At 39.4% G+C, this 26,615-nt stretch overlaps 2 protein-coding genes across 3 annotated transcripts in view; both read left to right on the forward strand.

Annotated features, from left to right (window-relative positions):
- The window catches only part of matk (megakaryocyte-associated tyrosine kinase), a 14,159-nt gene extending 6,752 nt beyond the window's left edge, over window positions 1-7,407 (forward strand). For both annotated transcript variants that reach the window (XM_032525263.1, XM_032525262.1), the window contains exons 10-13: window positions 1,367-1,440; window positions 1,756-1,951; window positions 2,367-2,453; window positions 5,698-7,407. In XM_032525263.1, coding sequence (XP_032381154.1) covers window positions 1,367-1,440; window positions 1,756-1,951; window positions 2,367-2,453; window positions 5,698-5,925 — 585 coding nt within the window. In that variant the 3' untranslated portion in view covers window positions 5,926-7,407. The remainder of the gene's footprint in view (window positions 1-1,366; window positions 1,441-1,755; window positions 1,952-2,366; window positions 2,454-5,697) is intronic.
- Window positions 7,408-14,531: 7,124 nt separating this feature from the next.
- rx1 (retinal homeobox gene 1) lies at window positions 14,532-24,521 on the forward strand. Its single transcript, XM_032526597.1, has 4 exons — window positions 14,532-14,828; window positions 15,685-15,973; window positions 20,514-20,767; window positions 21,645-24,521. Exons 2-4 carry the CDS (start codon window positions 15,700-15,702, stop codon window positions 22,119-22,121), a joined length of 1,005 nt encoding a protein of 334 aa, XP_032382488.1. The 5' UTR covers window positions 14,532-14,828; window positions 15,685-15,699; the 3' UTR covers window positions 22,122-24,521.
- The last annotated feature ends 2,094 nt before the right edge of the window (window positions 24,522-26,615 follow it).

A 26,615-nucleotide genomic window follows, 5' to 3' on the forward strand; every position in this document is an offset into this window, starting at 1 on the left:
GGTATTAACTCTGCAGGGTGCCCAAACTTTAGCAGACGGCATTGTTTTGTTTTCTGTTATTTTGAAATTGTAAATGATGGAAATAAAATCTAACTTTTTTTGACATAGTATACGAATGTCTAATCTGTCATTTGATGCCTTTAGGAGATTTTTCCATCTTTTCTTGGCTTCTTTATGCACATTAATACAAATTTTTACCTGGGGTGCCCAAACTTTCGAGCCTCTTTGTATATATATATATATATATATATATATATATATATATTTATAATGTGTGTGTGGGGAGATGGGTTGGGAACCAGAGGGTCGCGTTCCAGTTCACATACGGACCAAAGTAGGGTGGTGGACTGGTAGCTGGAGAGGTGCCAGTTCAGCACCTGGGCACTGCCAAGATGCTAGAACGGATTTCCTTTGAGTCCGTATTCATAAAATTCCATCGAATTTTAATGTTTCCATAAGGCATTTTTCATGCGATGTCACTTAATTTGGATAAAAATGTGTGGATGGAAATATTGCTGGCGGTGGCCGGGTTAGCTCAGTTGGTAGAGCCGACACACATATATAGAGGTTTACTCCCCCTCTTTCTCCCCTTCCATGTCTTCATCTGTCCTATAAAAATAAAGGCCTAAAAATGCCCAAATAAATAATCTTCAAAAAAAAGATGAGTCATTGGTGGGAAGCATCTCCTAAACAGCAGCAAAGGAGCCCTCTAAACAGAAAGCTGGACTCACCACCTATGAATACATTATCTTTTTTTCTACAAATTTCCCACCAGCAGCCAGTAAGGAAAAAGAATAATGCTAGGTTTATTAGTTTACAAGTGTTGTTTTACCTTCTGGGTACTCAAGTTATCTGGACAACACCTGAAGGATACGCCACAGGTAACTACAGGTTTCCACTGATTGTGCGTTTGCTTGTAATTTTTGTACTACAGTGTGATTGCTTGGAGATGGATGTCCTCAAATCTTAGTAGTAAACGTTTTTACCAGAGTAAATGGCTTTGTGATGGATTTGCTTGTTTTATCTCAGGCTAGTGTTTGCATTGTGTTCCAAACACAATTACAGACTGCCCTGCTGCCACTTGGAGCCACTACTGATGCAATGGTATGCCTATGATGGCAATGCAGCTTTAAGGAGGAGGATTCAAGAATTCCTCTCCTGGTTAATGACATTAGGCCACAATCCAGAAGCTTGTTGTGACTGCTTGTGGTGCTTAATACAGTAACTTGTTTAGCTCTGGCTTAACGCATTAGCTAACCAAAAAGGAATTTCTGTCTATGTGTAGTATATCTCATAAAAATAAAACTAAGAAATCTTCTATTAAAACCTTATTCAAGTATTGTCCACATATGTGTTTGTGTTGCAGGGAAACCTTGTTAACTTTCTAAGGACACGAGGACGTTCAGTTGTGAACTCAGTTCAGCTTCTTTGCTTTGCTCTGTGAGTTCAAACTTTTATGAATGTATTGTTCTGTACAGCAGAAATGACTTACACAGAGGAGGTTGGGGCTGGGATCTGTGTGTGTGTGTGTGTGTGTGTGTGTGTGTGTGTGTGTGTGTGTGTGTGTGTGTGTGTGTGTGTGTGTGTGTGTGTGTGTGTGTGTGTGTGTGTGTGTGTGTGTGTGTGTGTGTGTGTGTGTGTGTGCGTGCGTGCGTGCGTGCGTGCGTGCGTGCGTGCATGTGCGTGCGTGTGCTCGCATTCGTTCAATGGGTAACAATGACAATTGTTTGTGCGTGTTCACATGTATGTGGTTAGTGATGTGTGTGAGGGGATGGAGTACCTGGAGTCCAAGAAGTTTGTTCACAGAGATTTGGCGGCTCGTAACGTGCTGGTCTCTGATGACAGCATGGCCAAGGTCAGTGACTTCGGCCTGACCAAGGTGGACTCAAAGGTGTCAGATAATGCCAAACTGCCGGTCAAATGGACCGCCCCTGAAGCTCTGAAGAAAGAGGTGGGTTTTGAAAATGGTGTAACTTTTCTTCTACCTGGTTTTGTTTTTGTTTCTATATCTGTTTCTGCCCCTCTGTAATACTTAAGTGTTATCTCTGTCCCTCCAAGACCTCTTTTTGGTACTAATATTAATTGTATGAAGCATTCATAGGTTTAGAATATAGCTTTATTAATGGATACCAAATTTATGAATACCTTATAATCAGTAATAATCCATCAATAAAGGAAGAGGTTGGTGTAAGGACATGATGCATAACTTTTCCAGCATAATTTATATTTACTTATTTAATCCACCAGGATGTAAGTACTTACTGAGTTTATAATAACTTGTAAAATATTAGTATAAGTAGTCCCTAGAATTAGAAAAGAGGTTCTACATTTTTTTATATGTTTATATATTTGCTTCCATTATTCAGAAATTCTCCACAAAGTCAGATGTTTGGAGCTACGGTGTTCTTTTGTGGGAGATCTTCTCTTACGGTCGTCAACCATACCCTAAAATGGTATGTAGCACCTGAACATGTCACTATCATACTGTTATGTTACTGTATCTGTGAATCACCAGGCACATGGGTGTGTTACAGACATGTCAGGTCCAGCCAACCAATAGGTTTACATTTTGGAGCATGTTAAATATGAAGCTACAGCCAGCCAACGGGTAGTAGCTTAGCATTAACACTGGAAAGTTGGAAACAGCTAGCTTACAACAACAAGTTGTGGTTGTATGAGGGGTTTTGTGAAATAGTCTGTATATCTTGGCCTGGACCAGTTGACTTCATCTTCTCATCTAACTCTCATCAAGACAGCGAAGAAAAAAAAGGAAATCTATTCCTTTAAGTCAATAAAACAAAATCAATCTTCTGTCTGACATCTATAGAACAAATCGTGCCTAATAATGTTCTTACAATATATTGTACTTCAGATTAGTGTGACTTAATATGACTTTTTTAATCATTGTTTGACATTTTGGCATGATCAAACTGAACACAGCCACTATTTGTCTGAGAATTTGCAGACATTTATCATGTCTGTATCTCTCTGCGTACACTCACTCCCTGAATAAAAAGTAGATTTTTAGAAAGGACACCCTATAAAGAATCTGCAAAAATAAGACTTTAGATACATCTTTCCACATTCCTTACTTTCCCGCAACCGACAGGAAAGAGAATCAAGCTTGTTAAAATACTCTGTTGCCATGTCACTGCAAGGTCAAAACCTGACTAGGTCAGATAGTCACTAGACTGTCATCTTCTGGATTGACTTACTGTGCTTAGCAGGAAACGTTTTAAAGGTCATACAGATCATGGTAGTAAGACAGAAGGGACAGAGATTTACTGTACGTTGTGACGGTACAGTAAGTATAAATAATGGTACTTTCCTCAGTTTACTAATCTACTTTATGAACTGTTAGGGTTTGGAGAAGGAGAAAGCTCCTCTTGACCTGTGTCGTACACATAGACGTCAAAGCAGGTGGAAATAGGTCAAATCAAATGTTGACGTCACATGAGGACCAGATTATGTTGAGGCTGTAAAAAAGAGACTCTGGAAAGGAAGAAACAAAGCTACTTAAACACAGCTCTGTTAGTCACTCTAGTTGTGCTCCGGTAATCCATGCTCCCTGACTGCTGAGGCCGACTGTTTGAGGACAGCAGGATCAGGCAACATTAATCGAAGGGACAGTTAGCATGTCTCTTTTGCGCCTTACAACAGGTGGTGTCCTGACGGCTGTTGATTAGATAGATAGATAGATAGATAGATAGATAGATAGATAGATAGATAGATAGATAGATAGATAGATAGATAGATAGATAGATAGATAGATGTTTATTGATCCCTAGAAAAAAAATTATCCCCTAATTGCAGCCTGTATGTAACTGCTTCATATGCAGGTTGATTTATGTGGGTCAAGTTTGTGTTCCCTAGTAATTTGTTATCTGTTGCCAGAGAGACCAAGACCAATGCTGGCTTAGTGGTTAGCACAGCTGCCATACCAGATCCCATGAAATGACAATGCATTATTCCAATTTACCATAGTTGGATTAGTCTTGTCTGTGTCGCCAAAACCTATAGTGAGTGGCACTATAGCGTCACAATGTTGGAAACATTGAGTTTAAATGTCCTGAATGACATGTGTTGATGTTTGAATGTCAGTTCAATCAGTCAGGTAAGAGCAACTGAGATCTAGTGTCTGTTTATTGCCATGTAAAAATGGTACCTGTGTGACCAAAGATCTACAGCTTTATGATGACAGAATCTGTAGGAATATTAAAACTACGTTGCGCCATGTGAGGGTGCACCTCTTTAAATTCAAGATTGTGCATTGCTTTGGTTAGACACCCTCCAGATTGTTTTGATTTGGGTTAAAAGACACACCAAATGTCCCATGGTCTTGTGATAAGGTCCAGGAATTGTGTACCCGGATTCATGATAACCCATGCCAGATTGCAGGGACCCAGGTTCCATTCTGCCCAAGATTATTTATTCTGGGAGATGGGTCAATCCTAAATGGGCTAAGCACTGCTGCCTCACAGTAAATAGGCACTTCTGATCCCCAGTCATTGGCAGGGCATTTCTGTGAGGACTTTGCATGTTCCATAAAGACACACCTACCCAGTCCAAATGTAACCAGGCCAAATTTACTACTGTCAAAGGGTATGTTAGATTTGCTGGCTGAGAATGTTCAGACTAAACCTAACAAAATGTGACAGAGAATGATGGATTGTTAAAATAGGATGACTCATCAGGACAAAGAGAGCTGAATGGACAATTGATAGGATTTCTCTCCAACACTCACTATTAGGGTTGGGTACTGTTACTGTTACTTTCCTGCTGTAATAACAAAAAATATTTTCATTTGTAAACATAATTTCATACCTATTTATCTTATTCACTTGGAACATTTTATTTATTTAGAGCATTTTACAAACCACACAAAATACTACACCTCCCTCTTCCCTCCCTTTACCAGCATTGCCGTAACTCACTGTGACGTAATCAAACTGCATGAAGGGTTATTGTATAATGTAGCCTACAACTGGTCGTGAATGATAAGTAAATACAGAGCTGTGGACACCTTGCATTGTGTGGTTGATGTTGTAGAATAAAGTATCAGTCTAGACTCTCCGTTCAGTTGTCTGTCGACTCTTTGAGCTAACTGGCTAACTGCTAGCCCTCTCCACCTACACCATTCACATTACACTGGAATAATCATATCCCTTATTCATTTTATAGAAAATATGTAATGGCAAAAACACACACGTAAGGGTCTTACACTAACACTGAAAAACAAACTAATAAAGTGTTGGTAGTCTGTTTCCAAGGCGATACTGGATGGATCTCTTCAACAAGATAATGCTGCTTGTCCTGCTGCAAGAATTGGAAAATGTTCAAGAAAGATCCCTAATTAGTTAAGAAAGGGAACATGTAATAATAAAATGTCCAAATAAAGATAATATTAATATTATTACAAATATTATAAGAGAAAAATTGTGTGAGTATTTGGGCTTTTAACATCTATAGGCAATTATTAGTGCTTGAAATCTTTTTTTGAGGTTGTAATCAGGATTGCTTTTGCAATCTTGTGTTAATAATTTGCAAGAATTGTCTCCTGTTATCTTTGAGTTTGAGTTTCTTATTATTATTTCAATACTGCCAAGCTGGTAAAATTAGTTTGAAATTTTTAATTCACTTATCAGTATGCACAGTATTTCAGTTTGTACTTCATTTGTACTCCTCCTCCTCATGTAGTCGCTGAAGGAGGTGAAGGAGAAGGTGGAGGGGGGTTATCGCATGGAGGCTCCAGAGGACTGTCCCCCCAGTGTTTATTCACTGATGATGATTTGCTGGGAGCAGGAGCCACGCAGAAGACCTGGTTTCCACAAACTAAGAGAGAAACTTGAGCAAGAGATGGGTAAATGCAGCCCAGGCCCTGGGTCGGAGCATCGGGATGGGACCACGTCTGGATCTAGATGCTGATCTTGGTTGTGAATCTTGAACTCACAATTGTGGGAATGGAGTGGCAGCTGCTGGACAGATAATACACACATTGTTACCCACTCCTGTATTGGTGTACATCACACTAGATGGCCAGCTGGAGTTCCAAACAGGTTCCTTTAACCTAGCAGATGGGACAAGACAAGCATTATTTAACTCTGGTGATCACGTAAGGCAGACAGCTGGCTCTAACCAATTTGGTGCCTTGGGCAAGATATCAGCTGTTGCCCCTTGCATTGCAGCCAATTCCACCGTTAATCAAATGTTCATACACTTAAAGAAAAACAGCGTACAGCTTTGATTTACAACATTGTTTTATAGCTTTGTTTCACAGCTTCTTTATTTCAAAATGGAAAATGCCTCTGAATGAAAAGATGCAAAATCCCTTGGCTGTGCAAAGGTGGAGGGAGCAGGAATGCTCACAGATGTCCCAGGGACATCAGGGGATGGATTTAAATATTTAAAAAAATGCATGATTTTACCATATGGTGTGAATACAAGGTAAAGCTGCTGTAATCCTACTTAGCTGCATACTATTATTTCTACTGTATATACTACTACTATTACCGTACATTAATGTTTGTGTTTTGTATGTTGTTAATGTTAATCACAAAAAAGATCTACAGTTCTGTATGAAAAGTAAACACACATTATTTGTATTTAAAGTCAAATGTTTAACAGCTTTTTGTTCCCTTCCTATATATGCGTGTGGGTGTGTGTTTTACAGCATAAGAATACTTTTATTTAATTAATATAATATATACTTATTGTATATTCTATATATATGTTCTTATTTAGATACTCTATAAGTCTTTGGTGATAATTCAGTAGCCGTAGTACTTCAAGGATAAAGTTTGACATTTTCAAATACAGATTTGTGTTTAAGCAACCAAACTACTATTTTTGACACTCTGGCTGTGCACTCCACCAGTCAGCATCCTCGGAGCGGACTTTGAGTCAATTCATTCGAATATGATTTGTTTTGTAAATCTATATCTATGGGAAATACGGCATCTATTTCTGCTTTCTCCTCCCTGTTTCTGAGGATTTTAAGATTATGAGAGTGATTTTGTGTTATCCATCAACAGTTCTCTTGGGATTTTTGCAGGTGCATAATATTTTCTGCTTTCCTAATCTTTGGGCTGCACATGATTATTTTACAGTTACAGTTTACTATTTATTATTTTTAATAGAAATGCAATGAAGTGTTCATCTTTCAAAACTCAGCACAAAATGAAGTCTCTTTTTTGGATTGTTGTCACGTCACAAGAGCATTTGACTTAAGTCTACACAAGCCTGGTATTTGTCTCTGTCCCAGGCGACAGGCCCCAAATTGAAGCTTGATCCTCCGTCTCTCTTTATCGTGCAATGCAAGCCAGGGTCCTCCACGATTTGCTCAATCTGCTGTGTTTTCCTGAAGCTCTCCAATATGATGAGCAGCAATTTTCTGGTCTAACCCAATGTCAAAAAAATAAAAAGATAATGAAAGATTTGATGGCAGAAAAGTTAAATATTATTGATTGAAGGTTTTTTTTTGTTCTTCTCCTGAATACCAGTGATAATGTCCTTGCTGTTTGCCCGTGTGATGCTGGACTATCAGGACAAAGCTATTATCCTGGTCCAACATATGTTGATGAGTGAGTTCTCCAAGCTTTCTATGATGTCAACATGCTGACTTTCAGCTTTAATTTTAGGGTGTTTTAGATGTTTGTTTTTTTTAAATGAATTTCTGTGGGTTATCACAATTAGGGAACCAGGATCAAATTAATATGAAATTAATATCAAATGAAGGCAAAACACAAAAAGATTAAAAACAATAAAAAAATATTATTGATTATACTGACCCACCCCTGCCAACCTACTTCCCTTCCCCCAACCCTGTTGTGGTTTGGGGTTTTTGTTTGGGGGTGTGTTTCCCTTTCTTTGGCCTCCTTGTGTTTTTGTCTGTTCTCCGTGGTCCTGTGTTCCTGGCCCTGTCTTGTTCCCCTGTTTCTGTTTGCTCTGCTTTCTGCTTTATTTTGGTAGTCAGCTTCCTGTCTTGTCTTGTCTTGTCTGGCTTCACTTTGTTTGTCTGATTGTCCTGCCCGCCCTAATGTCATTCACCTGACGTCTCACCTGTTCCCTATTACCTCATTACCTCTTGTACTTAACCTCTGTGTTCCTTTTGTCTTGTGCTTTGTCATTTTGTCCCGTTCTGCATGACGTCCAGTTCGTCGTTTGTGTGAGTTTGCTCAGTCTGCGTTTCCCTACCCGTGTTCCTGCCTTCTCCTGTGAGTGTTCCTTTGTTTGGACTTCCTCTGTGCCTGGTTTGGACCTTAGTTTGGACTTCAGCCTTCCCCCTTGTCTGGTTTGGACAATTGTTTGGATTTTTGCTCTGGCTTTTCCTTATGTCTCATGTATTTTGGACTGTCATTAAATAAATCCCTGCATACCTGCTTCAGCCTGCCTCTCTTCTCTGCATTTGGGTCCTCACCTACCCCCCACCATAACAAACCCACCCTAAACCGTATTCCCACCTCTCCCACCCCCATCCTCACCCACTGCTGGTCATTCAAGACAGGTCTCACACACACACACCACAACACAACAACATTAAATAAAAAAAATACATAAAATGAAATAAAATGATAAAGGGGGTTCTAAATGCATGTTCTAGAGGGACATTGACTGTAATTTTAATTTTGGATGCAAAATTGTTCCAGAACTGACCAACAGGAGAACACTCCCAGAACATGTGAAGATATGTACCTTGAGCTTTTATTGGGCAGAAAGGGCACAACGGGCTGTTAATTATTTTTATGTGATGCATTTTGATGGGGGTGAGAAAGGTCCTTTGAACAGGGATGTGCACAGACATTTGGAGGGGCCAGCCCCCTCTTTCCTCCCCTGTTCAGCCTTCAAAGATGGAGATGTCTCCAAAGGAAAATTCTGAATAAGTTCTACAGTATAATGTACCTTTAAGTTAAGAAACCTATTGGCCGCAGCATCTGTCTTTTTCCTTATTGCACTTTTACTGACATGGCCCTTTAATAGGAACACTGACCACTCTCCTTTTAGCTAGTAAAATGCAGCCACCAAAGCAAAAAAGATTTTTTTTAAAAGAGAGAGGAAAAATGTATTTAGGTTCTTTCACCATCTGTGCATGATCCTGCCTATGAATGAAATTGTAGGGAATCTGCTGATGGTCTGGATTGCGGGACACTTCTGGGATGCTAGACCTACATCATGCTAGTCAAAATTGACACTCTGTCAATCTGGGCATACGATTGCCCAAACCTGGTAAAAGGAAAAAGAGGAGCGTGGTAGATTGAATAAATTTTGTAAGTCAGAGAAGGGTAACAAGCCAACCTCAAAGTTTTGATAAGATGAGAGATAATGTGGCCAAAGCATAGCTGACACTGTTTATTAGAGACATTGGCATTAATGGCATTTTCTAAGGTACGCCAACAAACTGGTGTATCTGGATTAAACCCGGTTGAGGAGGGCTCTTGACACAAAGGACCAGAAATAGTGTTTAAAGCTGGGAACTGAAAGGCCACCATCCTCTTTCCTCCTCTGTAGAGTAGACATCTTAAGTCACGGGCGCTTGCCTTTCCAGATAAATTTAGATACAGTTGATTTTAATTTATGCAAGTAGCCAGCAGGAGGGGAGAGAGGTAGCATAGAGCTCACAAAATTAAAACTGGGTGACACATTAATTTCAATCACTGAGATACAAGCTTGAATAGACATAGGGAGGCCCATCCAATTTTCCATATCTTTCAAGACGTTGTTCAGATAACAGAATAGTTATGTTTAATAATTTGGTTTAAGCAAAGGAAAAGCTCATTGCCTAAATATTTAAATTACTTAACAATGGGGCTGTTAGCAGGGATGATTCAATTGCAAGCAGAATCATTTAAATGAAGTAGTTAATTTTGAAGCTTGACAAGCTTCCATACTCCTCGCATAAGGATATAAGGTGAGGGAGAGACTGAGAGGGGTTCTCTAAAAAGACCAAAACATTGTCCGCAAATAGTGAGAGGTGGTATTTGACACAATTATAAGAAAATACAAGTAAGTACCATCTGAGCCTACCATGGAAATATCTCTACAGTTTTATGGAATTCTCAACAGCCATTTACAGCAGAGTGTTCTCCCTTTCTGCATGTGTGATTTTGCATAACAGAGAACCAGAGAATCACATGAATTTACCTTCCTTGTTGCACCACCATCAACCTTTCTCTCTCTCCCTCTCTCCCTTCCTCTCTCACTCTTCCCTCAGTAAGCTGACACTGTGCATTTACACGTTAGCTGCTTTTACCTCTAATAGGATTAGAGGGACTTACATTGTCATCTGATAAAACTAAGCAGCTTGATAACTGCACTACTCCTTCTTAACCAATTTGTGTGCAATTAGGATAACAGAAACAGTGGGAAGACAAAAATGTATTAAAAAAATTATGAGGGTATAAACGAGCACCTTAGCTATAATCTAAGGTGCTAAGTAATGATACTGTATTCTCTGTAAGCCTGTTGGCAGTGAGTTTGCAAACAAGCAACTGGTGACTCTAATGTAGCTCAGCGTAAATTCTTTCAGGAAGACCTAACGTTTAATCCTTTTAATCAATTCAGCTGTTTTCCAAATAAATGTATATTTTATCATGATGTGTATAACTGTCTCATACCTGCAACTAGTCTCTCCTGATTGAAATGTATCTCAGTGTAAATCCTTTCAAGAAAACCTCACTCTTAATCAATGCTCTACCTAACTCCAATCAGTAGTTCGAAGCGTTCACCTTCCTGCTAAACCAATAAGAATTGTGCACAAATTGCAAGGGCCAATCACAGAGTCTCAACCCTGCTTCAAATAATCTGTTTCTCCTTTTGCTATTCAGCTGTCGTTTCAGGCAAAGAGTGCAAACCTGCACCTCCCCTTCCACCTCCAGTCATCTGCTCCAGATGACCGGTCCGGAGCCTCCTTTGGTCTGGTCTTTGGGCTCCTTCGTCGCCACCACCGGTGTCTGGATTCCATCTGGGGGGTTTGATGGTTCTCTACCCCTATACATATATACGAAATATTTGATTAGCAATGGAGTCTAATCTCCAAAGACTTTTTACATTTTACTGAGCTGTACAATAAACCTTATTTGCATATCTGCAAACATGTCTCTCCTGATTGAAATGGTAATATAGGATTGTTGAGGCAAAATAATGTTATGGTGCTACACTATGGTTTTCTGGGCTGAAAAGTAGATGACTATTTTAAGTTGTCTGATTGTAAATGAATTGTTATTTAAATTGTCAAAGAAATGTTGACAGCATTTGGGAGCCACAGTTTGAGTGAACTGGATTGTATTTCCACCACTGTCTACCTTCCACTCTTTTTCACCCTTTAAATTACTCCAATGAGTTGTCTCTGTTGAAAAACGTTTAAACACATATTACAGTCTATTTATTGAACCCCTTATCAACCTATAAAGCTTAAGGACTCAATATTATTATTATTATTTTTTATTTTGTTTTTCATTCCATTAGGTACAAATATTCCAGATGTACATCGTTTTATGCATGTTTCCTCACAAAACTCAGCCTGGTACATCTGGTATCTATGGAAGCTAGGATCTCCACCAGAATAAAAAATAAAGTCTGGTAAGTGTGACCAACGGTTCGGCTGCACAACATAAGTTCATACTGACTATCCCACCACCAGGCTGTATTGAAGAGGTTTAAGCATCCAGCAATCACTGCAGTACCTCAGGTGCATGTTTTTATGTATGTTGTGGCGTCTCCTAGGCCTATTAACTCCCTTTGGTTGCTGGGATCTGGGGATTGGCTAATGAGGACTGATGATTAACACCTGGATCAACTGATTGCTCACATGTCTTTAAATAGGATTGTTTGGGCCGTTATTGGCCCTTTTGTTCCCTCCTCAAGGTTGCTTGGTTAGTTTGGATTTTGGGTTTAGTTACTTTTGCGTTCTAGCCTTAATACATTAACATACATTACACATATTACTGATTAATTGAATGCACTTTGTTTATTTAAACAAATGTTTGTCATACCTTTGAGCCAGGTCATGACAACGTTTATTTTTCTTTTTTATATATAAGTTGTCCACCAGTTAGCATGATTTAAGCCAGAACCAGTACACAAAACGGATCTTGTTTGTGTGTTCAAGTCAGATGTCTCTTTAATGGATTAACTGGTAAACTCTAAAGTAGACCTGTCAGGGGTGAATTTAATGAAATGAAAATAGACAAACAAGATTAATGAATTGTGTACATGGATTTCCAGATCTGAAAAACCAACGTTGCATTATATTTCTGAGCGTTTTAATTTAAAATCTCCACTTTCTCCATGATTGTGTTACATTGTCATTCGTGCATGCTCCCAATAGTAAAGACTGCAACTGATCAGCTGTTAAATCAATGTTTCTCTGTTATCTTTAGACATGTTTAAGATCACAGGTAATCACTTTAGAGTCCCAGCTGATTACTGTGACATTAAGCCGAGGTCAACTCCACTGCTTAAAGCTGCTAGCAGACACTTTCATGCTCCAGAACACAAAGAAACAATGTACAAGTATATGTGATGATAATGAAGCAGCAGCAGGGCTTTTGTTTCTAGTCAACATAAAGCATCACAACCTTTTATTGTCATCACATGATTGTCAAAAGTAGTTTACAGCAGCTCTAAAAGGGACATGTTAAAAAGCTTCCCAGTAAAGGCCTTGAAGAAGTACTGCACCTCCACAAGAGGAATCTTACTGTACAATGTTTCCAGCCCACTTTTCACTTACTGGGCTGATGCACTGAATATGTCTGATTTATTGTTGCGTCCCCCTCTCCTCCACCAGGCCAGTTGGTCCATAACTGTCATCTGATGCCAGAATAATGGAGGTTTTTCCCAGAACACAAACACTTCCATTTATTAATTTAGTTGTTAATAAAGTTTGAAGGTATATTTTTGAGATGCCCCGATCGGATACAGATATCTGACTCAAATAGCTGGATCTGGTATTGCGACAATATGGCTAATTAATTAAATTATATTAAATGTTTTTATACTGTATACTTTATATTCTGGAATTTTTAACCAATTTGTGGCTGCATTTAAAAGGTTTACACTTGAAGTGTACTTCTTGTTGAAAATGTTTTACCAACGGTTGCTGGTGCAATACTTATTATGGTAATAATAAATCAGTAAATCTATATCTATGTCTTTATTTGTTACATTTTGCTTTACAAAGTTAGGAAAGCTATGTTTAAGTCAAGCCTGATGTTGACTTACACATGAAAGAAGTATTCCACTTCCACACAGTGAGGCATACAGCTTATTAATTTAACACTGGAATAGGATCAGTTCTCTATATCGGCCTATACCCAAAGCCTAGGTATCAGTATTGGGACAGCAAAGGTTGGATCGGTGTTCCCCATTGCCTTTTTGACCCATCAGGCCTGCTCCCTGATGGGTTGCATTTCCTTTATATGAGTGAAGAACAGTTACTTTTGTATGAACCATGGGTTATGATACATACAAATAGTGTATACCATACAAACAGTGTAAATGCAACGTTTCAGAGTCTTTTCAGCTCTGACAAGAACTTCCATGAAATCCCTGATTGTTTTGGTTAATTTTTAAACAATTAATTTTAAAGAGAATTAAGATCAGCATATTGAATGTAAGATACATTTCAAAGTGTTTCACTCATAATGCACATGAATCATTTAAGAAAAATGACGTTTTTTTCTAAAATAAGTATAGAGCAAGTAAACAGAGAGTAAGTAAGTAGATTTTGTTAACAATTTTCAGCTGATTCACATAAACAATAAAAAGTGGATGTTACTGTTTTGTTATTGTAAACTTTGTTTTCTTCCAAATCAACCTAAATATTGCAATGAGACGTAAGCAGTAGTATTACATATTTTCCTGCCTAGAAGTTAGTATCGTTCCATCTGAAATTGCTTTACAACAGGATAGATTATATGTTAAGGTTTTAAAATTTAAAAATAGATAAATATGTTTATTATTTTCTTTAATTATTAAAAAAAAACTTTTCAACTATTAATTATGTCTCCTATTTTCTCGTTCACTAGAGTAAATAAAACATTCTCAAATAAATGCATTCATCCCTGTACCAGGATGTCTGATGAGAAATTGAACCAAGACGGATCACATGTAGGAAAGTCTCAGAAACTAAAATGTTTAGTAGTGTATTTATTATTATTATAATATGATAATAATACATTTAATATATATATATATATATATATATATATATATATATATATATATATGTACGTGTAAAAATGTATTATTATTAGTAATAGTTTTAGTTTAGTTTTTCTTTTTTCTTTTTCATGTAGCGCCACATAATGGAGGGCTGGGTGTGCTTAGTGAAAACTTTCAGTGGGTCTTTTGTCTTTAAAACAATAAATTAATGAAAGAAAGTCTTGTCCAGGCTCCATTAGCCTGGACCCCTCCTGTGGGGGTGAATGGAAATGACATTAAAAAACAATTACTTGAGCAAAAAACTGCTGCCAATCACTCTTAGGGGAAGGATTCCAATTAATAACCCTCTCCTAATCCCTTCGTTTCAACTCCTACGCCCCCTTAGCTTTGTTCACCTCTCCCTCTCTGAGCTGGAGTGCATGGCGTCTGAATTCAGTTGTTGAGCGCTCTTTGCACTGGGTGGCTTTATTCAGTTGCACTTTATTGTAGTTTTTCTGTCAGGACTGTTTGCTACATAGAGAAATTATTCAGAGAGATGCAAGGTAAGCAAAGAGTGACTGCAAGTGGTGCACACAAAGGATCTTGGAAGAGGGAAGTTGGAGGCTGCCAAGAGGAACAGGTGGAGCACCGGCATCAGCAACTTTAACAGTTTAACGTAATTACTTCCAAAGGTAAGCTCTATGACGGTCTTGTTTTATAGCTGTCATACTATTTATTGACATCAAACTTCAACAGTGACACCTGCCATGCAACTGTGGATGTGTAGGTCCAAAGGGATAGCGGTGTGCTCAGTTGGTAAATCTCAGGATGCACTGAACAAACACTCTGTTGAAACTAAAGGCTTTTAATCAAAACTCGATACAAGACTGCAGAACCACTATTTTACACAATACCTTTAATCAATTCACTTTACTTAACTTTATTAACTAATTTTATATGTAAAAGTATATGATTAACACCAATGGGATGTATTGGATGTCCTATATTTGACAGTCATTTTTGCAGACACATCTTTTCCAACACATAAAACTTAATTGATTTTCAGCCACAGGAATTACTTTTCAAACATTGTGTAATTTGTGAATAAATTGCTGCATAGAAACAGACCATAATAACTGCATGCATACGGCACACTTGTAATTTCTAGAAGTGATTCGTTGCTCCTCCAAGATTTGGATTCTTGATACTAAAATCTCTAAGAAATATTTTACATATTGACACCAATAAGACGTTTTTGGAGGCAACATTATCAGTAAAATGTCAAGACATGTGCCATTGGTAGGCCTAATAAAGTCTTTTATTCCAATGGAAAGACTTGCAGTTACAAAAATAAATCTGGGTTTGGTTTTTATGAGAAATGTCATTGGTTTATATAAAATGTGGAAATTGAATGTAAATGACAATGTTTGCAGAGGATAAGTGGGTTTAGATGGTTGGACAGAGAGTTTCATCTGAGGTAACCAGGGGATCTCTGCCCCTCTCCTGTATCTTAAATCCTTCACTTAAACCCCTTTCCTCTGATTGCAGGGCCCAGACGCTCGAATGCATTTATCACTGGATACCATGAGCATGGTGGACGACAGCTGCCTCTCACCCAGCCACTTCCATGAAATGGGGAAAGGTGGGGGCGTCACTGTGGGGGGCTGCGTCCACAGCATCGATGTCATACTGGGTTTCAGTAAAGATCAGGACCCCATGCTCAGCCCTGCTGGGGCCCCTGGGAGGCAGCAGGAGCCCTCATCACACCCAACCTACAGCGGCCACCTTTCCTCCCTTAGAAACGACAGCACAGAGCAGCAGCAGCAGCAGTACCATGGTGAGTTGAGCTGCTGACTTGCCAAAGTTTTCTACAGTAGTATCAGCTTTAAGAGCACATCACCTTTAGGTTGGGTTACCTCAGATCTTGCTTCAGAGTTTATCATTGAGGATAAAGTTTATGAACATCCAATATGTTGCCTCAAAACCAAAAGAGATGGTCAAGCATACTGATTAAACAGCAACACCTCTGGTCTAGGAAGGCTGGAAATGTATGAGCTCTTGGTTTAGTGTTTCAGAGCTGTAAATTGGATTAGATAGATAGTTGATTTTGCTGTACTGGTTAGGATAACCAAACACAATAAATCTTACATAACCACTGACTATAACATTTTCTGGCCACCAAAACATGATTCAAACATATTCACATGTATACCCATGTATTATTAAATATATTATGTTTGCACGTTGACAAATCTGCACTGTTTATTAACTGCAATGGTAATGGGAACAATTCATTTACAAAAAATGCAGCATCATTTTGGGATAATAGCCCATGTTTGACACACAGAGGAAACTGCCAATAAGAAAACTGACATATTTAAATGAGGGTTTGGTACCATTGGATGTGTTGGTGCAGCATTCTTTTGCAGCTGCATCCATTTAAAACGTCACATCATGCAGATTCAGAATCACTGTGTTTCACGCTGTTGCCATGTGGAGCCTGTTGCATTAACCGTGTGGGCTGAGATTGAGAGATAAATCACAGGACAAGATGGTGTAGTGGGTTTATGTCCCCAAGCCAAATCCAATCCCCTTGTGGAATTCCCCTAATCTTCTCTTCTGTGGAGATTAGATTGTACAGTATTTCATTCGGGTGTTATTGTTATCATTCTGCCTCAGAATAAAATTCATCCTGTTTAATCTGAAGCTATTTTCACATGCAGGATCTGGCAGGTGGTTGATTTTGTGGCACAAGTTTTTTTCCATTGAGATGAAGTGATTCAAATTCTGTGGACATTCTCGTTTTTCTTGATTAACGTATATCAACGACAATGACATCACTCTTTTGTATGTAACTGTCCTGTGAAGTCAGCCCAGTTCCCCCTGATTGAGCAACTTTTCTGTGTTTGGTGTCAGTCGGCCCCCTCCTCTCTAGGCTGAGATGTTCTGCTGGCTGATAAACAGTGGGCAGCCTTCAGACCAGTGGCTGTGATGGGCTGACAGGCCAAGAGCTGGTCATTGAACCAGACCTGACCTCTGCCTTTGTCAGAGCCTGGCCTTTGTCATAGCTGCTTAATGAGAGGTGGATAAATGAACCCCGAAAAATCCTACTTTGCCTCTGCTCCCATTTGCCAGTTGAAAGAGCACAATGACACCCCCACGCTCGCCCGTCCGCCCCCTTGTTTCCATCAACACATCTCAGACAGAGAAACATGCTGACATTTGTAAACTGTCAGCGGTTTTACTGAAGCAGTGACAGGTGGATGGTGAAGTTTAGGAAAACTTGGCAATATGTTTTAATGATACTGAGAATACCCTAAAATACAAACTACTATAATCAGTAAAATTAACATTCAAAACAAAGGTTCAGAGTAAATTTAACATAAAATACTGTAAATTTGCAACAGCCATAATCAACATTTTTACACTAACAATGTATGAAAATGTGAAAGTTGTGGCTCGTATGGATCAACCTACAGCGAATTATAATCCGAATCTCCAGCTCTGAGCTTTACAGCGAGTTTCTGTTCCAAACTGTCCGTCCCATAAATGCTTTGGTTCACTGTCATTGTTGTTTTTGGCCGCAGCAGGCAGCTTTTTTCATTGAAAAAGCTTTAATAACCTCCTAAAGTACCATCCTCAGCACCAAACAGCTGACAGACACAAGTCTGTGTAATCAGACTAGTAATCAGACCACAGTTGGCTGGTGAACATAGCGGAGCCTTTCTTCAATTCAATTCAATTTCATTCAATTTTTATTTTAGTACAATTCATAACAAGAGTTATCTCAAGACCTTTACAGATAGACCACACTCCAGAATTTACAAGGACCCAACAGTTCTAGTAGTTTCCTCCAGCACAGCAACAGTGCGACAGTGGCGAGGAAAAACTTCCTTTTAGGCAGAACCTCGTCAGACCCAGGCTCTTGGTAGGCGGTGTCTGACGGGCCGGTTGGGGGTTAGAATGAAGAGTGGCAATAAAATAGAAAAAATTAGTAGTTTGTAGAGTTCTTTGTAGTGTTCATGGCATAGCAGGACGCTGTGCGGCATTACAAGGCACAGCAGGACGTAGCAGGACGTAGCAGGACGTTGCAGGACGTAGCAGGACGTAGCAGACGTAGCAGACGTTGCAGGACGTAGCAGGACTAGCAGGGCACCGCAGTGTAGCAGTTGACATGGCATCACAGAACGTGTAGCGGGACCCATGGCGACAGCTGCTACCCTGATTTCGGAGCCTCTCTGATCCAAGGGAACATGCTGGTGAAAAAAGAACATAAGGACTCCGGGGAATGACTCCCCAGAAATAGGTTGTAACACGCACTTTCTGGGACATGGATGCACTAAATGAAAAGATAGAAAGATAGAGGAAGAGAGCTCAGTGTATCAAAAAGTCCCCAGCTGTCTAAAACTATTACAGCAAAACCAAGAGAGACGAGGTAAAGAGAGCTCCCAGCCCGGCCGGGCTAGAACTCTCCCCACCGGATCGGGCTGTATGCCAAGTCTCCCTTTAGTTCTATTATTTCTTGATATATGTTAGATAAATCTGAAAACTATGTGACTAACTACTACTCCCTACCAATATTCATTCTATGCCCTAACTAGTGTATCAAAATAATCCCCAGCTGTCTAAAACTATTACAACAAAACCAAGAGAGACGAGGTAAAGAAGCTCCAGCCCGGCCGGCAGAACTCTCCCAACCGATCGGGCTGTATGCCAAGTCTCCCTTTAGTTTCTATTATATTCTTGATTATATGATAGATAATCTGAAACTATGTGACTAACTACTACTCCCTAACATTATTCGATTCTATGCCCAACTAGTGTATCAAATAAGTCCCAGGCTGTCCTAAACTATTATTACAACAACACCAGAGAGACAAGGTAAAGAAGCTCCAGCCCTTCGGGCCAGAACTCCCCCCAACCGGATCGGGCTGTATGCCAGTCTCCCTTTAGTATATTATATGATATAAATCTGAAAACTATGTGACTAACTACTACTCCCTAACAATATTCGATTCTATGCCCTAACTATAAGCTTTATCAAAAAGAGTCTTAAGCCTACTCTTAAATGTGGAGACGGTGTCTGCCTCCCGGACCCAACTGGAACCTGGTTCCACAGGAGAGGAGCCTCTCTTTAGTAGCTAAAAAGCAAGATATTTCCCTCAGGAGTTGGTGAGACCAAAAACAGAGCTAAAAGATTGCATTAGGCACATGGACACAAAAAAGGACTCAAAATGAATAATATTGTTGCTCCCTGTGTGTTGTGTTCAACTGGCCAAATACACTAGCCTTTTCTGAGCAGGTGAGGAAACTCAATCCACTGAAGAAGAGTCTCTGGAGAAAAAAAATAGTACATGGACCATGATGGGTTTTTTGGGGGGGGTTTTCCCACTGAGATGTACAATTTTCACTTCTGCCACAAAATTTCATTGCAAATGCATCAACCAGTAAAGTAATTAAAGTCAATTTAATCTACTTTCTGTGATTTACAATGTATCCAACACAACCTAAACGATCTTACAGTACCTGATTCCGGTTGATGGTAGCTGCCTCACACGAGCAAATTATCTGATCATCCAGATCATTCCAGATCATCAACTTTGTCTAATTCAATTACTTGCTGGTTAGACGAATACAGTGTTCTCTTGACAGGGACTTCATTCTTCTCTCTGAGGTGTGATCTATATATCTCTGGTGTTAAGAGTGATAAACAAAAATATTAAAGAAGATTAGGAATCAAGGGGTGGAAGAACAGTTGAGAGGAAGACTAAGAGAAATGATTTGTCTTCATTACGAAGGGAGACAGTTTCAGTTAAAGTCTTGTAGTGTCCATAAAGAGCTTGTCAGTGGCATTTTTAATGTTTAATGTTTTTTGTGGCTACGGCTTTAATCACAATCATCTATACTGTGGGAATTAACTAACGTGGTGGTTGGTGGTTTTGCATTGCACTTTAAATACTAAATACTGTTATATATTGTAAGCGATGCTGTGAAAAAAGTACAGTTCAGTCCATAAAAGAAATAGAACACTTTCTGTTGCTTCCAACATCTTTTTGAGGACAGTTTACCTTTGGAGAAGATCAACACTGGAAACAACATTTCAAATCTGATTAGGAATGTTTCAAGCTTCATTGAAGTTCAGGGGATTGCTTGCTTCACTGACCTACAGTAGCCTATTGTTGCAAGTGTCAACCTAATATCTGCTCTACTGGAAAGTGGGCCCTACATTCTTCATTTCAGCTAACCACCCTGCTTTTGTTTTTCTTCTGTTTTAGGTCATATTTGTAATATATTGTTAATCACAAATTCCAAATTCAAAACTTATGTAAACAGAAAATATACAGTCCTGATTCATTTTCTGCTTAACTGCTTAACAGATACCAGCTTATTCACAAATAAATGTGATGAGGAGCTGAGTGAGCTGAGGACAAGTGTCGAGAGTGATGAAGGCAAGTCTCCAGAGTCATGCAAGGATGAACAGCCCAAGAAGAAGCACAGGCGCAACCGCACCACCTTTACCACCTACCAGCTGCACGAGCTGGAGCGTGCCTTTGAGAAGTCCCACTACCCGGACGTGTACAGCCGCGAGGAGCTTGCCATGAAAGTGAACCTCCCGGAGGTCCGAGTTCAGGTAAGAGGAACCACAACGAATAAATAAGCATTTAGCCACTCCTAAATATATTACAGCAGTAGAATAATCAGCCACATCACAAGCTTACCTTAAGAGTTCAATTGGTGTGTTTCCAAATGCTAAGGTGCTCTAAGGACAGCACAAACACGCCAAGCTTTTGTCCTCTGGCTTGGCAGTATTCAGGTAAGGAGATTGTACTACATAGCAACGCAGGCAGGGGTTGTGTTTCCAAGTGTTGCAACGGTTGCACAGTGTCAATGTCATATAGATTTGTGAGATCAAGAAGGTGCAGCCTTTAAACAGGATGGCTCTTTTAGAAGATCAAAAGAGCTCAAGACAAAATAACCTTAAAGGTTGGCAAGAAGCAGGTAGGTTCATCAGTGGGAGGTTGAAGTTAACTGCAAAGCGGAGCAATAAAGTTCTCCTAGCGCAATGACTGCACACTAGACATTTTCAGGAGATTTTAGTCGCATGTCATTGCCTTCATCAGTGGTTAAAGTTTGCTCAGTTGTTGCAGAGGTGATTCCGATGTTATCATGTAAACTAAATATGGAGTTTCTGTCATGGAGAGAGGTGGTTATAGTATTTCCAGAGAGTGGACTGATAACAAAATAATAATAACATTCAAGCTAATCTTCTCAAGAAATTTTTGTTTAGTGCTTTGCAGGTCTTGTAGGTAACTCCATCTTGTGGCTATATAAAGTATATTTCAATTTAAATAACTTTAGTGTTTCTGTGAGTGTGAAACTTGAAAAACGTGTATATTTTTCAAAAATATTTTCGAATTACATTTAGAATTAATGATCGTGTCACCACATACTTCATGTAGTTGCAAGGCTACTCAGGAAAAAGAGTAACACTGTTTTTTGTCCTCTAGGTCTGGTTCCAGAATCGCAGAGCTAAATGGCGTCGGCAGGAAAAAGTAGATGCTAGCACTATGAAGCTTCACGACTCGCCCATGCTTTCCTTTAACCGCCCAGCACCAGTCCACACCAGCATGGGTCCAATGACCAACTCCCTCCCCTTGGACCCCTGGTTGTCCTCTCCCCTGTCCAGCGCCACACCGGTCCACAGCATTCCGGGCTTCATGGGTCCAGCTCAAGGCCTCCAGCCCAGCTATCCCAGCCACAGCTTCCTCAACTCAACTCCTCACCCTCATCCTCACTCTCATCCTCATCCATCCATGGGCCAGGGGATGCAGAGTATGGCGCCTCCTCCATACCAGTGCACAGCACCGTACCCTAATAAATATCCTCTGGAGGACGTGGACCAGCGCAGCTCCAGTATTGCTGCTCTGAGAATGAAAGCCAAGGAACACATCCAGTCAATGGACAAGACCTGGCATCCTATGTGACTAACAAACCTGGCGGCCCATGTGAATGACATTGGGAAAGGGAGATTTTGAAATTGTTTCTTGAGGTTCAGGGTCAACAGACATAAAGTAAAATGTTGGAAAAATATGGCAGTGACTTGTCTGATACCCACAGAGCAAAGGAATTGGATTTTGAACTGTGAAAACTGGGGATTCTTCTTCTTTGGACTATATTTTTTATTTTTCCTCATCTCAAGGACATTAAGCAGACATGTGAACTCTGAGGTCTTGTTAAATTGTTCATTTTAAACCACCAATTACCTGACATCTGTTCCCTCCCATGTAAAAGTGTTTAGCGTTGCCTTGGCTGCTGTAAAAGCACATCTTCTCAGTCTTCTTGGTAACCATTACACCCTGGAAGCAAGGACATTTCTTTCCTTGTAACAAACTATAGTATATTTACAGGTTTGCTTCCGTTTGGATAAATGCATAGTTCCATCAATATTCATGAATGGCTTGTCTAGTGATATAGACAGGTTTTCAGGGGTCATATACATAGTTTGAACATATATGTAAGTAATATATGTAAGTAAGTAACATGCAAATCTTTATTATTGTTCTAATTACTTTTCTCTTATTTATGTCAACCATCAAAAATTAAATTAGACAAAACATCCTACATCCAGCTGTCCATTTTCCCACCAAGTTTGCGTTTTACCTAATTAATCCAACTGTTCATCCATTTTCATGGGTCAGCTAATCAGAGCCACAAAGTACTTTGTGGATGAAAGTCCAGTTTCAGATTAATGTGAGAGCAGCTTTTAAAAATCACAGCAGTGTATCTGACTGTGACTGTAAAATACACATCTCACTAATCTGTTGATTTATAAAAAGACGTGTTATTGGCTTTCAGCTAAACTACAAATTAAAGAATGGTTTATGTTGCTACTTACTGGCTGCCCAGTTTATAAACTGTATATTGAGCCTTTAGCCTAGATAACCTGTTATGACTGGAGGAAGATGACAGCGGAGGACCAGTGATGCCTACTGTTGTGGTTTTTTAACATACAGGGAGAGGAGAATCTCTCAACTATGCTGATGGACTAGATAATTGTTTGGTGGGAAAGTGTACTGGAGTCAGAGATGTGATGGCACCTTCAAAGTGTCCACGGCTGAGAATATACCAAAAATAATTCTGCACAGTTATAATCGTTTTTTCTGATTTGTGCGGAGATGCTTTAAAGAAGGAAGGAAGGACGTTTAAAAGAAAGAAAAGCTAGGGAGCAGAGTAACCCTTTTTTTGCTTGAGTGGCTGTTGGAGGAGAAGACCTGTTGGCAGCTCAGTGTTGGGTGGCTGCGTGTACGTGCAGGGCAGCAGAAAGAGCCCTGTGTGATGCGTCAGCCCACATAGTTAAGTCTTTGTTCAGCACAATTGATCCAAGTGTATCCTCTTTGTCTAAAATTGAAGGGGTGGGGGGGTGGGACTGTCTCAGGCTGCACTAAATAGGCCCTTGTAACCATTTTGTTATGGACGTGTTTTTTTTATTATTATTCTACATCAAAGGAGAAAAACATAGATTGTAGCTGCTATGGTCACTAGTGACACAATATTTGTCTCTTCCCATCTGTTATGGAGTCAAACTCTAATTGTCTTACAGATAGAAATGATCAAACCTAACCACAATGTGTTTTATATGAGCAGTAGAGTTAGATAAATTTGTATTTGGTATTGAGACATATACAAATAGCATCTCACATAACAAAAAGTTATATGGTAACTTTTTGACTTAGTTATGGAACAAGAGGGAGAAGAAAGTCCTTTATCTTAAAGTGCAATTTCAGACTCCTTTTAATTTTTTATTTAAAAAAGGAGACACTTGTTCCCCCTAACTATCTATTGTGTAGTTGTGATATTTAATTTTAATTTGGTGGGAAAGTTGTGCTGACAGCATGTTATACATCCACACTGACTAGAGCAGCAAGAACAACAACACTATTACGTAATTTCTTTATTAAAATACATTGTCGTACTGCTCAAAGAGGGAAAAACAGTTATTGACTATTGTTATAGTGATGTTTAGAATCCCTATTGGAAAATAAGGACCTCACAACATGGATGAAATGAGGATTACCTTGCACATTAAGAGCTTCTTTAGGAAGCTACATACAGTAAATGTGAAGTTGGATCAAGAACAAGCCAAAGGTTAGATAATGGACAAAAATGCACTAGAAGTTTGACAGTTTTAGTTATTTTTTATGGTTTTAATTATGTTCATGATATTTACCTGTATGTTTTGTTTCTAATATGTTGTAGTTATATCTGTCCTAGGGATACCATTGTTTTCTCTTTTGTTAATTTTGTCTGGATCGTTGTTGTCCATAATCTGAAAAGAATGAAGATCTACTGAAAATAAATATAGTTTGATAGAATATGTAGCCCCACTTTCTCACGGAAGTGCTTTCATGTTGAACTGTGCACTCATTCCCACACAGTCACTGTATATATTGTTTTACCCCAGTAAGTCTAAAGAGTAGTCCAAGGTTACTACAGTATAATCGTTATCATCTGACATACATGGTCATAGACATTTTTCTTCCTTTTTTCTCTAACACTTGTTCCCCATCTCTGTCATTTAAGAGCTCTTTCCCTCGTTTTTACCCCTCCCAATCCTTTCTGCTGTTCCATGGTTTGGTGGCAGGGTGCCAGCCTGTTAGGATGATGAGACTCCAATCAATCAGGGCTTCCCAGGGGGGCCTCAGACCACAGGGCCCGACTCTCTAATTGCCCCCAGGCAGGCAGGCAGGCAGGCCGACAGGCTCAGCCGCTGCAACACATGTTCACAGAGGCACCGGTGCCGCCGTGCTAGCTGGCCTCCTCTACATGTGAATCACTTTCTTGGACAGATGGAGGCCTGGAAGGACCTCACCATAAGGACCATATGTAAAGGCCAGTGGATGTAACCAGGAAATGTCCTGAAGTGATTAGATACTGAATTACACACCAGTGGTTATGGATTACTATTACATTCAAGTCATAGAGCTAAGCATCTGATTTTCCAAAAAATAACTTGTGGATCTTTTTGTAAACCCGGGAAGTCATATAACACTTGCTGAAGGCATTTCCAAACTTTTCTAACCATCTGTGTTGCACAATAAAAAGGATTTCACAATGTGTTTTGAGTTTTTTATATTTTCAAGCAAAATAATTTTCTGTGGCGCAGAGGCAATGTCATAAGTCATTTCCAGCTATTAGAATTAGGAAAAATTAGTTGCAATTTAAGAAACAGATTAAAAAATGTTTTTCTTGTGCAGCAGACAGAACATTTTTCATACAGATGTTTTGAGGAGTCAGAACAGCAGTGTGTTTTGTTAAATAACTTTCACCGGGTTTCAAAGATTGCCGGGTAGATCTTTTTCAGAAAACAGGATGCTTGGCTCTGTGACTGATATGCAATTGTAAAATTTGACTTAGAGGCACAAACTGGAGCAAAAGCAAATGCAATAACTTGTGATAGAACTTGATCTGTGAAGAAAAACAAAAACAAACTCATTAAACTCAAATTTCAGGGATTACACATATTGCATTTATCTCTGAGTGTAACAAGTCCACAGGACAAGATTAGATGGATTTTCTTTGCACTTTTACGTGTAATTTTTTGTTCATGAGATCACATCTCTTGGTGCTCCCAAAGAGATAAACAAACATTACGCTGAAACAATGAAAAAGGAAAAAAAAATGCTTTGAAAGGATGAAAAGAGAGACAGAAAAGGTGAGGAAGTCAGTGTGAGGGAGGAAAAAGAGAAACATTAAGAAAGAGATTAAGCAGGCGAAAAGGGAGAGAGAGAGGGAGCGACAGAGGGAGTAAGAGTGGGGAGGAAAAGGAGGGAGGGATGGCTGCTCATCGGAGTTAATGATGTAGAAAATCCCCCAATTAGAGCGTTTTCCTGTGTTGCAGGATGAGTTCAGAGCAGGTTCCTCTGACAGCCTGAGGATTAGTACCCGGGCCGGGCCGGGCCGAGCTGGGTCTGAACAGACACTAACTAACTGCTGGACAGCTTGGCACTGCTCAGCTGGGGCCGGGTCGGGGTTGTATCCACAGTCAGGGGCCCTGGGTAGGCATGCGTTTAGCTGGAGTTAGTTTCTCAAAGAAATGCATGGGAAAAAGAGCAGCGGCAGATCAACATGGAGAAAAAAAGTTCTGGTGGAAAGCTATTTTCAACTCTGCAAAATCTCAAATGTTTTCAAATGTAGCCAAATGAAATTTTTGCTGATGTTTCTGAAAGTTGCTCTCTAGCTTACCTCTTACTAAGTCCCTGAATTTCTCAAAAATTGTACGTATTTTTTAAATTTATTGAATATTTTGCACATTTTTGCCTGTGTTCTGAAGTGCCAAAAGAAAAATGTGAGGACTACCATATGATGTTAACATTGTCAATGCATTAATTTTCTAACAGCAATATATCCAAAACATATTCTCATCTAATCTGAACATCTGGATTGCACTATAAACCAATCTGTCCAGATGCTGCTTGATG

This window comes from Etheostoma spectabile, chromosome 9 (genome assembly GCF_008692095.1).
Source record: "Etheostoma spectabile isolate EspeVRDwgs_2016 chromosome 9, UIUC_Espe_1.0, whole genome shotgun sequence".
Lineage (NCBI taxonomy): Eukaryota > Metazoa > Chordata > Actinopteri > Perciformes > Percidae > Etheostoma > Etheostoma spectabile.